This window comes from Coenobita brevimanus, chromosome 14 (genome assembly GCF_032717465.1).
Source record: "Coenobita brevimanus isolate Jiangsu-jjx chromosome 14, ASM3271746v2, whole genome shotgun sequence".
NCBI classification, from domain to species: domain Eukaryota; kingdom Metazoa; phylum Arthropoda; class Malacostraca; order Decapoda; family Coenobitidae; genus Coenobita; species Coenobita brevimanus.
In genome coordinates, this window is record NC_136967.1 from 15,387,819 (window position 1) to 15,404,446 (window position 16,628).

General features: G+C 41.2%; 1 protein-coding gene across 1 annotated transcript in view; it reads right to left on the reverse strand.

Moving 5' to 3' along the window:
* The window catches only part of LOC145389909 (sodium-coupled monocarboxylate transporter 1-like), a 30,431-nt gene extending 14,109 nt beyond the window's left edge, over positions 1-16,322 (reverse strand). Inside the window, exons 1-5 of the mRNA XM_080265027.1 lie at positions 16,094-16,322; positions 7,608-7,741; positions 1,327-1,481; positions 518-658; positions 24-242 (exon numbers count right to left, since the gene is read on the reverse strand). Coding sequence (XP_080121153.1) covers positions 24-242; positions 518-658; positions 1,327-1,481; positions 7,608-7,741; positions 16,094-16,322 — 878 coding nt within the window. The remainder of the gene's footprint in view (positions 1-23; positions 243-517; positions 659-1,326; positions 1,482-7,607; positions 7,742-16,093) is intronic.
* Positions 16,323-16,628: the final 306 nt, after the last annotated feature.

Genomic DNA, 16,628 nt, shown 5'->3' on the forward strand with positions numbered 1-16,628 from the left:
CCCTTATTCAAAACATAACTAACCTTAGAACGCCACCATAAACACTGGCTACAAACACCCCAGGCAAACCCGTGAGATGACCCAGTTTGTCCATCACCAGGTAAGGGATAATCTGGTCGGGCTTCTGTATCCTGGCCGAGGTGAGCGGGTCACACTGGTGGTAGGCTGCGTACACCACCAGTCCGGAGAAGTAGCCCAGGCCATACATTACCAATATCCCCACAAAAGGGCTCAGACACATCCTACAAGATAATCAGTTTTAAAGAGAATACTGTGACTTGAAATAATGTGTCACTAGAGGTGTGGGATAGAGCAATGCAGAGTTTCTGTTATAAATCAATACATGTGATTTACTTTTTCTTTCAATCCTGAGTACATCATGTATGCAATAATAAACACATTATGGTATTATGGATCCTCCCAAGATCTAAAACATAGTGTCTGAAATAATATAGTGTAATACGTGTTCATCTGTATAATTTAAGAAAACATACAGCTTCTGCTGCATGTGCCGTACCATTGTGCTTTTGTGAGACTGTTGACAGAAGCTATCCTTTGGTAGGTTGTTTGGTTAACGCCAATTGCTCTTAGGCAGAATGACACTCCCAAGACAAAGGTGGTCCAGAAGGTGCTGCGGGTGAACGGGCTCGGGTCAAAGCTGGGGATGGATGAGAATATTTGAGATATCTCTTTAAATACAACGGCGTCTTCATTATTTCGTTCTTCCTGCCTTCAGACGGTTTTAATCGGCTTAGGAGATATTTTTCAAACTGGCAGAAGTAATTATAACCTTTGTAAAATGCCTGTGAGTTACAACTTTGCCTGTGAGCAATCGCACACTTAAAGTACCACCTTACACACCCTACTCCATGTGTCATCGCAAGCACAATAAGATGTTCGTTCCACATAGCCCACTAACTTTCAAGGTTAAGAGTGACTCAGATCAGTCACTGAAGCTATATCCCTGTTTCCTGGCCAAGCAGTGGAGCTTTGATGCCCGCCCCACCAGATGGGACATCTACAGACGTTTAACGTGGAAGGACAGTGCCAGGAAAGAGACATCCTTCAGTCCTTATTTTTGTTACTGTCTCAAATTTTTCCATAAATCTGGTATATTGCCAAAATCAGATGCAGATGATCCACTTCTTATACAGCTGTATTACAGTAACCAAGGCATCGCCACTGAAACAGAAGCTAACAATGAAAGTTACACTTGCAGTGAATGTATCATGCAAAGCTGCTGTGCATGTCCATCACACCTAAAATTATATAAATGTGAATGTGGCTGTGGTTTCATCATTGGATGTGACATCCAGACTGACTTACTTAAAAAACTGGATCCTGGAGCCCTGATCAGCAATGGTCCAAATACTGGCAACACCTCCAAGGTCGACGCAGCAGAGTATGACCACCACCATCACTCCCGCGTACATGACCAGCGTCTGCAGCACGTCAGTGTACACCACAGCCTTTACTCCACCCTGGATCGCCAGTATCAGTCTCACATAAGCACAAGACACCTGAACTTACATCGCCAAGTAGGGCATCAATGTACCCTATCCTTGGGTATCAATAAAACTATTATTTACTGTGAGATGCAACAATGATGCGCAGGCTCACTCTAAGAAATCAGATGAGATGATAAATGTTCCCACACCAACCTGTCATGAGCCAATATGTGTGATGTAATCCTCAACTGTCCCTGCCAACAAGGCTGATATGTCAATTTGGAGCCCCTAGTTTCTTGCAGCAAAGGAAAAATTGTCCATATCACTGATCAGACTGGCTGAAGACTAAAGGGTGCCATGAATCGCTTGGGTACAACAAAGGGACCCATTTTTCTCGGATGAGGAGGTTCATATTTCTGTTTAGCCTGTTAATGAGCCCGCATAAGCTGTTTTTAAAATCTATGCTGGCTATAAAATGGCATGAATAACATAAGAGGATAACATGTTGAAAAAGAACATTCATAAATTTATTCTGAACGTCGTTAATGTGGTTAGTAAAGCAAACTATGCTTTTCTTAACGCTGGACAGTGATAACAAGTACTATCATCATAGGTCTTCTTAAGATTAAAGGACCAGGTAAGCTATGCACATTATGCAGTATAAAGAGGTTACATAATGTACTGCAGATGCAAAAATATGAGTAGGAAAGAAGGAAGGAATAATGAAGAACTAGCACCAAGCCATTACTTGGCTACAAGGCACTAAAACTGGAGATGAAGTGGTTTTGGCGATGCAGCGGCTTGTTGATGAAACAGTCTGGCGTTAAAGGACAAGGAGGAAGGGTCAGTGTAAGTAGGAGGTCCTTCTAATACCTACTCGCATGTCAGTACTGAATGTCTAACCTGATAGGAGTAGAGGGAAAATTAAGACTGGATGGAACATAACACAGCACGTCATCAACCAACATTGGCTCGAACCCTTGGCTTTTTCTCACTCTTTCTCCATCCAACATTACAGTACATTATATTTGGGGATTTTTTTTTTTTAATGCAAGGAAGAAGGAACCAAAGGCCAGGAGCCCGAAACCGTTACTTCCAGGGAAAAAACAAACAAACAATACAATAGACAGCCAAATTCAATTTCCGCTCATTTCGAGATGCCTGGACACACTACGTTTGAAAGACTAAAGATCATAGGAAGTAGGTAATACAGAGAGAAGTATACAGTTCCATAGTTGACTTGTTGCATAAGTGAGGGGCTGGGAGTAACGGGTAACTCTTGCATTAGAGAGCTGGATAGAAAAGGGATGAGAGTTTGTTGCAAGACGGATGCTGCGGGCCCGTCGTAGTGGTGAAGTGGTGCAAGCAGATAGTTCAGAGGAGCAGTGACCATTAAAGTAGCGACAGAAAAGAGATGAAGATGCAACAGTGGGGCGAAGTACAGAGGTTGAAGGGAACCAGTAACAGGAGGAGAGTTAATGAGACGAAAAGCCTTTGAATCCATCTTGTTGAGAAGAACTGTATGTGGAGAGCCTCCTCACACATGAGAGCTGTACTGCACAGTCTAATTATACACAGTCATCGCACTCTAGGCTCAAATTTTGGAGTAGCCCTTGCATGACATCACAGGGTCCCGCAAGCCGCAGCCGTCACTTGGCTCGGGGCAGCGGCAGGGGCAGATGTGCCTCCCCTCAGCCTCTTCTCGTGCGAAGCTCAGCTGTGCGGCATTTGAAAACGTGCCAGTTTAAATATGAAATAATTTCCGAGGCTAAAGAGGTCAAAATTAGCTTTAAAAGTTTACCTTTATGAAAAAAATCAAAGATGAATATAAAGTTTTATTAAGCCACGAGTGACGTTTGACGTAAATTATCCACCCTCGGTGTACATCTACGCCCGCATGTTGCACTGTAATACATGACTACATTTACTTCAAACACTCTTATCGTTTTATGAAGCTATAATCAACTGTACAGTAATTTTCTTTGATAACGGTAAACTTTTAAAGCTAATTTTGACCTCTTTAGCTTCGGAAATTCCTCCATATTGAAACTGGCTGCTTATATTGCGAGCAATTTACAAATATATGTTTTAAAATGAGAAGAGCTGTAGATTTACCACATTCCTCAGTGTTGTATTAACCCACCAGCTCCCAGAGCTCCTGTGCAAGGGATTTTGCTGGAAAGGTGCTAGGTGTACTGCCCTCCGCCTATCGGCTCATAGTTCCGAAGCTCAAAGGTCCCTATCCTGGGGTCCCCTTCTTAATTAAGTTCTGGAAATGCCCAGTTCTGACCTATATTGATGACACTGGGTACTAATGGGTTAACCAGTGAGTAGCCATAATTCAAACGTTTCTTAGCTCCAGCTATCATAGCTAAGTGAACAGGGTATACTTGTCACACTTGAGTTATCCCTTTACTTCTCCTTTTCTCTCTATGGGAGACCTTGTGACGTCATCATCTTGCACGTGGGATGACTTGTATACTGTGTTGTACTCTTTCTCAGAGTGCTGGGTCTTATACTGAATGGTAAACAAAGAACTTAAATAAGAAAAAAAAAAAAAAACTTCACAGGGGCGAATAAAACAACTGTGCAGGGGTAAAGGAGGTATGGAGTTGGGTTAGGACACCTAATCTCTTGGAAGCAGATTTTACAAGAGATGTAATATGATCTTTCCGAGATAAATTAAGAGAGAATGAAACCCCAGGTATGTTTAAAGATCATGCAGGATTGAGCTGGATATTACTAGACAGTAGTGGGTACTCCTGTAGAGGATTTGGACGGGTTTATTGGTGTAAGATTGAGTTTTTGACGCATTGAAAACAACAAGATTACTTTTTCCCGTTAGAGATACGAGCCAAGTGGTGTGCCATAGCCTCATCCCTTGTTTACTGAAGTAACTGCTGAGATGGACGCTGCTGGAAGTACGAGTACATGGAAAGGTGAAGGATGGAACCAGCGGCGTATGAGTGGACAGGGTTAGATGTACGGCTTAGAAGGTCATTGATGAAAAAAAGGAAGAGTTGCTGATAGGACAGAGCCCTGAGGAACACCACTATTGATAGATCGAGAAGAGCGATGGACGTCTATAACAGCAGCTATAGAACGACGAGAAAGGAAGCTTGGAATGAAGGCACAGACAGAATAGAAACCGTAAGAGGGCAGTTTAGAAATTCAATATTTATATCAGACTCGATGTATGCATAAAAATTTCAACCCTGAAATATCATGCACAGCAATGGTACATTCACTACTGGAACAATGTGACAGGGAGGTGATTGTAAGAATGTTTATGAATATTAATCCTTAGGAAGAAGAAGAAGGAGGCAAACAATCAATTTTGACTGTTTCGGTCTTCCCACATAATAAAATGCAACATTATATGACAAAACAATGCACTCACCACCGCAACATAGAAAGTACAGACGATTCCCAGAGTGATGGTGGATGTCTGGGAAGATATGTTGGTAAAGGTGGCCATGGCCAAGGAGGGAGTGTATAAATACATTCCCAAGCAGATGAATTGCTCCAGCAGCTGGCATAATGTTCCTAATTTATGCACGATGGATGATTTGTATCGCAACAACAAGTACTGGAATAGGGAAAAATTGATTAAGCCATATTTGTGCACACTAAATGACTCGTATCATAAGATTAGCACTCAGGCTTTTGTGACTCATGCTTAGCAAAATATTATAATCTTTCATCAGCTGGAACAGAATAACAGAGTTGCTTCTTGCTCCCTCACAACACTGCCCTAAAGCACTACACACCACAAACACCTTACTAATGAAACACACAACACGTATCTCATGGTATCATCCTTAACGGTGGCGATGACACCTTGGTCCATGGGTTGGAGCAACGATGTTGTGTTGGGTGGCAGGTAAACCAAGATAATGTCCACCCAGTCCTTCATGCTGTCAGGGTGGTTCAGGGAGTATGCCAGATTTCATTAGCTGGAATAGTCATGTAGGTTGGGGGATTGGTAACCTGCCATGTATAATCAGTATGATGCAGAGGTCAGCCAAGCCCTGGAATTGCTCTTGCATATAACCCTCAGGTTCTCCTTCACATACCCGCCCAGTGCTCAGGGGTTCTCCCAACGATATGCAAGCAGGGGATTCAGCTTAAGGTCCCCTTTGCATTTGCACCAAGGAAGAGGGTGAGGCTATCCTTGGCTGCCTTAATGCCTGGCGTGTCATCCTTTGTTATAGCCCACCTTTACAAGGCTGAGCGATAATGTTTTTGCCAGCCTCTGTGTGTCTGTCGGTATGTGTGTGTGTGTGTGTGTGTGTGTGTGTGTGTACGGTATGTATGTATTTGTTCCCATTATTTCTTATGAACAGCTTAAGCTATCAACATAAAACCTTCAGGGCATCAAGGTATGGCCAAAATCTTAGCCGAGTTCGAAAATGGGCACTCGGGGTCCAGGTCAAGGTCACCGAAATGGCTGCCAAAGGTCTTTAAGCTTTTATTACCCGCCTTGTGCACCATTATAACTCATGAACGGCTTGAGCTATCAACATGAAACCTTCAGGGGATCAAGATATAGCCAAAATCTTGGACTTGGCCAACAGCATATTCTGGAGGGCGATTAGCATTTGGCTCCCGAATGCTTTTCTTTCATTGCTAATGAATTCCTCAATGATTGCTGGCAGCTTGAGAGGGAATGCCTCAGCTGCCACGTCGTCAGTATTAGCAGCCTCCCCATGCATGATCCCATGTCTAGGACGAACACAGGCCTTAAACTGCTCAAATCACCCTGTACTGGCCTTGAACTCCTCCTTTCCCTCCACTCCATTCTTTTCTTTGAGATCCTTCTACAGATCGAGGAACTTTGTCCAAATGAAGCTATACAGTGGCTGCATCGCGCTGTTAAGCTCACTAACCCACAGAGCTAGGAGGCACACCAACTCCTCCTTAATGGATTTCCTTTTTTTTTTTTTTTTTTTTTTAGGTGCTTAGCAGTCAGGGTAGGCACGTTTTGTGACGCTGCTAGGGCAGCATCAGATTTTATTATTATGGTAACAACTGTGAGCTGCGGCAGCTTAAGGGCCTCAGCAATCCTACTTGCACTTTGCTCCTCCTTATAGTGCTTAACAGCGTCCAATCTCACATCAAGGGAAGGGCTGTGCCTTACCCTATTAGGCTTGTCTTCAGCGGCATCAGTGTACCACACTTTCATGGAGGGGAGCGCCAGACATGATTTTCAAGTCACATGTTTCAGTATTTCAAACAAAAAGAGTAATCTCTCCGCCCATTATCGCACACAACACAATTTTTTGCGCACTTTCACTGTTATCTGGTGATAGCTATGGTGTTTTGATAGCTTTGCATGCGTGAGGCGGCTATGTAACACAAGGAACGCTAAGGAGATGATCACAGCCAGGGGACTTATGAGTGAGTGGACGTGCAAGATGAGGTCTTCAAAAAGGTGGAGCAAAGGAGACATAAGATGGGGGTTCTACGCAGGTAAATACTAAATACTGGACAGCCATCTTGGATCAAAAGTCTGTCTGTCGTCTTACATGAACATCATCGTGTCCCATGGGGATGTCGTACAAGGCCATCACAACAATTGTATAAGCAAATTTCGCCATCATTATCGCGAAACTAAATATATCTTTTAGTTCAGGGCTATTCAACAACTGTAAAAGGGGCCGAATTATGAAACTCAGAGTGACAAAAGGGTCATACAATATTTTACCTGTACCTTTCCTTCTATCTAAACACTTACATGCACAGAAAGAAACGAGAAATATCATTCATATATTATTTGTGTTTACGTTTTACGCTAAGTACATAAATCAAAAGAAAAACTCAGAACTTTTTTTTATTGTGCTTCTTTCTTTGTTCATTTTCATCCTTCTGAGTCGGTCAAAGGGCCAAACAAAAACGACTCAAGGACCGCATTTGGCCCTTGGCCCGCCAGTTGAATAGCCCTGTTTTAGTTCATTGCTCTGTCAGTTAATCTCATACCAGACTGCTGTATGCCAACCTTGGACTGTATGTGCGTTTTCATTTTACAGTGCCATGCATTGTTCAGATGGAAGAAATTCATCCATATATAGAAGTGGTTTCTGTGGAAAAGGTATTGTAGAACAGCTTTGGCCAGTCTTGATCATCCTATCACAAACTTCAGACTGCTGTGTGACTCACCTCGCTGATGGAGACTAGCTCGAGGGTATAGAAGATGGGGATGATGAGGTAGCAAACCATGATCCAGCAGGTGATAAAACCCAACAAAGTTACACTGGCTTGAGTTCCGTACATGTACACTTCTGCAGAAGAACCTGTAAAGTGTGTTTCGTAATTTTACACTTCTGAGCTGTTGTCTGTGTGTGGAGAGAGAGAGAGAGAGAGAGAGAGAGAGAGAGAGAGAGAGAGAGAGATGAGATGAGATATATATATATATATATAAATATCTATCTATCTATCTATCTATCTATCTATCTATCTATATATATATATACATATATATATATATATATATATATATATATATATATATATATATCAATCAATCAATCATTTCCTGTGGCACCCTCGGGGATGCATAGGGCCTCGATGAACTCACACCACCACATCCTATCTTGTTCTAACTCCTCAAGATCTCCCCAACACTCATCTCCAGCTTCCCGTCTCATTGTCCTCACCCACGTCTCTTTTGGCCTTCCTCTACCTCTCCTACCAAGTGCCACCCACCCTGGTGTACCTCGTACTATTCCCTGTCTCCCATACACATGTCCTAGCCACTTCCATCGTGAGAATCTAACATATTCATCGATCGGCTGCACTCCCGTTATTTCTCTAATTCTACTATTTGGTATCCTTTCCCACCACTTAACTCCTAATATTCTTCTAAGTGCTTTAATTTCAAACACCAAGAATTTATTTTCCATAGTCACTGTGCTGTACCAAGACTCGTGTCCATAAATTAAGATACTCCTAACCATTACCTTATAAAGTTTGATTTTTGTATGCACAGAAAAATTGTTATTATTCCAAATATTTTTAAGCATTCCCATTGCCTGATTAGCCTTCTTTAACCTTTCCTCGAATTCAAAGTTCAAAGAACCATCCTTGGCTAAATAAGTACCTAAATATTTAAACCTATCAACTTGCTTTACAACCATACCTCCAATTACATATTCCTCCGCATTTTCCATATTCATATTGATTATTTCAGTTTTTCCACAATTAATAACCAAACCCACCTTGCGACCTTCACTCACCAAACAGTCCAACACTCTCTGCATCTCTTCTGGCCCATCACAAATCAAAACTTTATCATCTGCATAATCTAAATCCAAAAGTTTCCTGTTCTCTCCCCAAAGTATACCTGCACCGGTTTCTGTTCCAACGCGTTTCATAATGTAATCAATGACCAATATAAATAGTAAAGGCGATAGAACACCACCTTGAATTACTCCGGACTTGATTTCAAACGAATCACTCAGACAACCATCAACCATAACTTTACAAAATGTGTCCTCATGCATGTTCATAATGACCTTCACAAACTCCTCTGGTATTCCATAATGTCTCATGATCTTCCCCATAGTCTCTCTCGAAACACTATCAAAAGCCTTTTCAAAATCAACAAAACAAAGACTTAACGGTACTCTCATTTCATTAACTTGCTGCATCAAATGCCTAACTATAAAGATATGATCATTGCAACCACGTCCCTTTCTAAAACCAGCCTGTTCATCCCTCAGAATACCCTCAACCACCGGCTCCAACCTATTTAACAACACTCTACTGAAAACTTTCAAAGCTATCGGTGACAAAGAGATTCCCCTCCAATTACCACATTCACTCAGGTCTCCCTTCTTCGGAACTTTAACAATTACACCATTCTTCCAAACTGATGGTAGTAACCCCGTCACCCATATCTTATTGAATAGCTTGGTCAAGATCATTATTAATCTATCCCCCTCCACTTTAAACATTTCCGGAAATAAACCATCCTCCCCTGGTGCCTTATTATTCTTTAACTGTTTTACTGCTTTCTCCACTTCTGCAAGCCTCAACTCTCCTGTTTCTATATTTAAATCTTCCTGAGCAGACGGTATATCCTCCTCTGGTGGTATTGGTCTATTAAGAACTGTCTCAAAATGCTCTTTCCATCTATTTTTAATATCTCCATCTTTGGTCAATAAATTTCCTTCCCTGTCTCTAACTGGTATTTCCTTGCGTTTACCTGCATTACCACTCAGTTCTATATATATATATATATATATATATATATATATATATATATATCATCAGCCATAACTAGTCCGAACAAAGGCCTCCCCCAACTTTTCCACGAGTTCCTTGACTGAGCCAATCTTTGCCACGTTTTCCCTGCAAATTTCTCTGTCTCATCTCTCCATCTCCTGTCTGGCCTTTTTCTGCTACGCTTACAATCTCTTTGTGTCCAGTCAGTCAGCCTCTTGCTCCATCGGTTATCCCTTATTCTTGCTATATGGCCTGCCCACCTCCATTTCTGTTCTTTTATAACTTCTATAATAGCTTTGACTTTAGTCTGCTCTCTCACCCAAGTTCATTTTTCCTGTCTCTTAAAGATATTCCCAAAATTGACGTTTCTTATTGTTGTCTGAGAACGGATTGATTTATTTTCCATTGGTTTTGTCAGTTTCCAGGTCTCACAACCATACGTCATAGCTGTAATTATACATTCGTTATATACTTTTCGTTTCATACAAACTGGCAAGCTACTTTTCATGATGTCTCTATGTTTACTGAAAGCTTTCCATCCAATTGTAATGCGTCTTTTTATTTGGCTATCATGATCTTTCGTTAATTTTAGTATTTGTCCCAAGCAGTTGTACTCCTCAACATCTTTAAGAATCTCATCGCTTATTCTGATGACGCTCTTTGGTGTTTGTGGATTAAACATTATTTTAGTTTTACTCCTGTTCATCTTCAGTCCTACATTCAGACTTTCTGTTCAGGTCATTTAACATTTCTTGCAATGCCTCCGCTGTTTCTGAGATTAGGTCAATGTCACCTGCAAATCTTAAATGGATTAGTTTTTCTCCATCTACTGTATATATATATATATATATATATATATATATATATATATATATATATATATATATATATATATATATATATATATATAATAAAGGGCTGAGTGTAAGAAGGGCCAGTGTCAAAAAATGAGGTTTTGAGAAAAATGCATTTAAAAGTTTGCAGACTTTACTAAAATTCAGCTAAGAAGAAGAGACATAAAAGCAATATTTTCACTGTTGTTTAAGCCAAGTAGCAATCACATAGGCCTTTTTCAGTAACTGAAAGCTGCTTTGCATTGTAAAAAAAATAAATATATGTGAAGAATATTTTCCTATGACATTGATAATTTTTTCCTATTCGGTAATAATTAGGACATTTTTTAAACAATTATTTTGTTACATGTTTTTAACTGAACATTAAATTTACCTAAGTGTAATTTTCTTATCTTAGTTAGTGTTTCCATTCATTATAAACAGAAATGTGAAAATTATATATATTTTGTTCATAAAAATCATTCCTGAATTGAAACATTAGCCACATCTCCAAAAATGTTAAGATAATTTTTCAGTATTTAAAGACTAATGAGAAAGTGCACTCTGGTGTCATCATCTAAATAATCATCATCTACACCATCTGCTGCCTGATGCTCCTGTAGAAATGTCTGTTTTCAGCAGAAATCAGAGGAAAGAGATCAATAAGGTTCTTCAGATTTTTAGGCGCAAGTTTCGGTGGTCCGTCTTCTAGTTGTTACAGCATCCTCCCTAACACTCTGGCGACATTGGCCTTTGTAACACCGGAAGACCTTTATTTTAAGTTCCCTGCTAACCTTATCTCCATATGAGCAATATTTGACATTGGCCCTTCTTGCACTCACGCCTATATATATATATATACTGTATATATATATATATATATATATATATATATATATATATATATATATATATATATATATATATATATATGTGTGTGTGTGTGTGTGTGTTTGTGTGTGTGTGTTTGTGTGTGTGTGTTGATAGATATATAAGAATATAGATTGAGAGAGAGATTGATATATAGCTACGAAACTTAATAGCGATATATATAGATATAGATAGATAGATAGATATATTGCTAAATATATACATATATATATATATATATATATATATATATATATATATATATATATATATATATATATATATATATATATATATATATATATATATATATATATATATATATATATATATATATATATACATACACATGTGTGTGTATAGACAGAAAGATAGATATATACGAATCTTAAAAACGATAAATATATACTGTGTGTGTGTGTGTATATATATATATATATATATATATATATTGCCAGACGCCTCAATCCCGTTTGGGGTGGCCACAAACAAATCGCCTCCAAGTCGCCCTGTCCCCCGCCATTTCACTCCCCTGCTCCCAGCTCACACTCCCCTCTCTCATATACCTCTCCACCCCATCCCTCCATCTCATCCTCGGCCTCCCCCTCCCTCTTTCCCCCTCCACCTCACTCACATACACTCTCTTCGTCAGTCTTTCACCCTCCATCCTCTCCACATGGCCAAACCACCTCAGTTTGTTCCTCATAACTCTTCCTATCACATCCACATCAACACCACAACGTTCCTTTATATCCTCATTCGTCAGCCTGTCTCTCCATGTGACTCCACAGGCTCCTCTTAAATAACTCATTTCCACTGCTCTCACTCTTGACTTGTGTCCTTCCAACAACGTCCAAGCTTCACTTCCGTACGTTAGAGTTGGTATCACAATACTGTCATGTAGTAACTTTTTCACTTCCATGCTCACTTCCCTGTTTCTTATCACTGCTTTCAAGGAACCAGCAACCTTTCTTCCCTGCTGTACCCTTTCAAGCACTTTACCCTCCAAACCTCCATCATTACTCATCACACTACCCAAGTACTTAAACGTACTCACATTTTCCAATTCCTCACCATCCAACCTCGCTGTACATTCACTGACTTCACCTCTCTCAAAGATCATCACTTTACTCTTCCCTACATTCACCTTTAGATTCCGTTTCTTACACACTCTCCCAAACTCATCCACCAAGCCTTGCAGCTCTCCTTCGTCTTCACTTAACAACACAGTATCATCTGCAAACAACAGTACAGGGAGTTTCCAAACACTATCCTCTCTCACCATGGCCACTCCAACATCCACTACCCTACCTTGTACCTCTTTTATTACCCCATCCATGTACAGATTGAACAACCATGGAGACATGACACATCCCTGTTTCAACCCAACCTTCAAAGAGAAAAATTCACTTAGTTCACCATCCACACGCACTGCAGCCTTCGCACCATCGTACATACTCTTCACAGCATTCAACAACTTTCCATCTACTCCATATATTCTTAACACTTTCCACAATCCTTGTCTATCCACCCTGTCATATGCTTTCTCCAAATCCATGAATGCCGCATACAACTTCTTTCCCTTCTCTAGAAACTTTTCCACTAAAGATCTGAGAATGAATATCTGATCTACACAACCTTTTCCCTTCCTAAAACCTCCCTGTTCTTCTCCAACTAATTTCTCTGTTCTTTCTCTATCTCTGTCAATAAGTATCCTACCATACACTTTTCCTATTATACTAAGAAGACAAATGCCCCTATGGTTACCACACACTTCTTTTTCCCCTTTTCCTTTGTACAAGGGAATAATTATACCTGACTTCCAATCCTCCGGGACTCTACCTTCCTCCCAGGCCAATCTGCACATCTTCCACATCCATTCTACTACTATCTCTCCCCCATGCTTCAGCATTTCACCACACACTCCATCAATTCCTGGGGCTTTCCCCGATTTAACCTTCTTCATTGCTTCCACAACTTCTATCCTACTGATTTCTTCCTGTCTTCTCACCTCCCTCCTTCTCCCAGCCATTCCCCAGCCACTAATACTCGCATTACTTCCATCCTCTACGTTCAACAGTTCCTTAAAGTGTTCTCTCCATCTGCTCACTTTTTCTCCCTTCTCCACTAGTAATCTACCATTTTTATCTTTCACTCCCCTGCTAACTTCACTTCCACCCTGTCTTACTCTTTTCACCTCTCTCCAGAACATTTTCTTACAGTCCCTCCACTTTACACTCAAATTTCTTCCAAATTCCTCATCCACTCTCTTCTTACTCTCTCTTACTAATCTTTTCACCTCTCTCTTTCTTCCTACATATAACTCTCTCTTCCGCCTCTCAACCTCTTCCACGCCCCTATTTCTCATCCATTCATTGTATGCTTTCTTCTTTTGTGCCACAGCCTGTTTCACCTCTTCAGTCCACCACGCTGTTCCTTGCACCCCCCTCCGTCTTCTCTTCCTTCCACACACCACATCACATGCTGCACATATTTCTTCTGTAAATATTCTACACACACCTTCCACGTCTCCCATCTGCTTCAATTCATATTTGCCCAATCGCTCCTCCACTTCTCTCTTATACTCTGCCTTTTTCTCATCCTCCTGTAACCTTTCCACTCTCCTTGCAACTACTCCTTCCTCTCGTCTTTCCCTTCTTCTATTCCTCCAACTTTCTTGTACTTTAATTCTGGCCATCACCAAGTAGTGGTCAGAAAGTCCACTCCCCCCACCGCTATACACTCTTGCATCCATTACACATCTTCGCATCCTCTCATCCACACACACATAATCAATCATTGCCTTCCTTTCATTCAGTTCACCACCCACCCTTCTCATCACTCGCCATGTATACCTGTGAATCATTTTATGCCTGAAGAGGGTATTGGCTATCACCAACCCCCTCCCAGCACAAATGTCCACTAACGCACTCCCATTCTCATCTATCTCAGCAGGCACACCCCACTCACCAAGTATTCCATCCACCTTCACATTCCCAACTTTACCATTCATATCACCAATCAAAAACACTCTCTCATTCCTTCCAAACTTTTCCATGCACACTTCTACATTTGTCCAGAACTCTTCTCTCACTCTTCTAGCACGATCTTGCGTTGGCGCATACACACACACAATCGCCCACATTTGTATTCCAACTTTCAACTTTACCCACACAATCCTTGATCCAACTGATCCATACTGTCTTATGCTCCTCTTCCATCTTTTACTCACAACTATACATACTCCTTCCTTCGCCCTCTCATTCTCACCTACTCCTGCACATATACCCCATCCATACTCCCATTCTCTCACACTTTCTCCTCTCCATTTTGTTTCAGTTATTCCACATGCATCCACTTTCGCATCCTCAAGCACCTGGACAATCTCTCTCTCTTTCTCCTCATCATTCGCTCCCCTTACGTTCCAGGTTCCAATTACAATGTCCTTTGTCCGGTCCTTGGTCGTCATCGTTTGGTCAGTTCTTGTCCGAGGCTTATTGTTTGTTTTTTTAGTTAGTTGTTTTCCGGGGAGGGGCACTAACCCTCCGCCAACCCTTTTAGTCGCCTTTTACGACAAGCAGGGATACTGGGGGAGTGTTCTTGAAAACCCCCCCTACCCCCATGTGAGTCTTCATGCCAAAAATTGGGCTGCTGGGGTACCCGGCGTTGCCCGGTCCAAAGAGCCGCGTTGTTTGTTTGTTTGTCCTTCAGTCACTCTCAAACCAAGGGCCAGAGACCCATACTCTGAATCAGGGTGGCCGAGGGATGGTTTTAGGGGGGACCAGTTTCAGATCTGGGTTATTTGAGGTCACCGATAGAGCGTTTGCCTTTTTGGACCGGGCAACGCCGGGTACCCCAGCAGCCCAATTTTTGGCATGAAGACTCACATGACCTCAAGTTCGGACACAGGCTATGTGAGGTTGACCTCTGAGGCCATTTGAGGTCACTGGTAATACACGCTCGAATGACTGGATCCAGCAGCCCAGGCTTTGGCATGGAGGCTCGCATGACCTCTAGTTCGGACATAGGCTATGTGAGGTCATTAGAGGTCACCTGTAATACACGCCTTAACGATTGGACCCAGCAGCCCAATGTTTGGCATGGCGACTCACACCTCCAGTTCGGACTTGGGCTACGTGAGGTTGATCTCCAAGGTCATTTGAGGTCACCGGTAATAGTAAACAAGTGTTCGTAAATACTGTACGTTAGTCTGCGAAAGCTGAAACAGAAAGTTCCAGGACCTCTTATAATCCCTCTTCAAAAGTAGAAGGGGTTCATTTTGGAGTAGAAAGAATGAACTAGAACAAATAGATTTAAAGTGTTCTCCTTTTTGGCCCGGCAACGCCGGGTGCCTCTGCTAGTATATATATATATATATATATATATATATATATATATATATATATATATATATATATATATATATATGCAAAACTTAAAAACGATACATATATACGAAATTTAAAAACGAGAGAGAGAGAGAGAGAGAGAGAGAGAGAGAGAGAGAGAGAGAGGAATGAATAAGTTGCAAGAGGCAGGAGTTAACTACTTCAGTGTGATGTCTTCTTGAGTTTTTATCAAAAAATGTTGATATATCACCTTACGATACAAATATATAGTTTAATGGAGGTCGTCCCTAGTGTAGGGGATAGAAACACTGTCCATCATCTTCTTCAGTGCGAGCGTCAAATGTTAAAAAGGGTTAGAAAGACTTACCAAACACAGCAACAGCCGAGACAATGCCTCCGGTGAGCGAGATAGCCACGGGGAAGGGGGACATAGCGCGATCCCCCAGCAGGTAGGTCCGGGTGTTCTCTCTGCCCCGATTCCTGACCCCGTTGTACACCCCGATACCGACGGAGACCAGGAGCATGGTGACGAAAAAGGCATAATCCAAGGTGGTGAACTTTGACCCCAACGAGTCTCCTTCTCCCACAGTGGTCATGATCTGCACGACAGATTTTGATGAACTCTTTCAGTAGAGCGACTGAATTTCTATTAATATTTGTTATATTCTCGACAACCACAAATAATATTTTAACACTAACACCACCCAAGTCCCTTCTACTCTATGCGTCTGCATTACCTGACGTGCGTGACGTAACTGTAATTTACCTCTTCATTTACATGACTGTTTTTTATGTTGTCCTGGCCAACAAGAAGAGTATTCGAGAAGGCATCTTGTGTAATAAATGGATCAGAAAGTCACTGCTATATATTTGACACGCTTACACATTTTTACTTTGCGGTT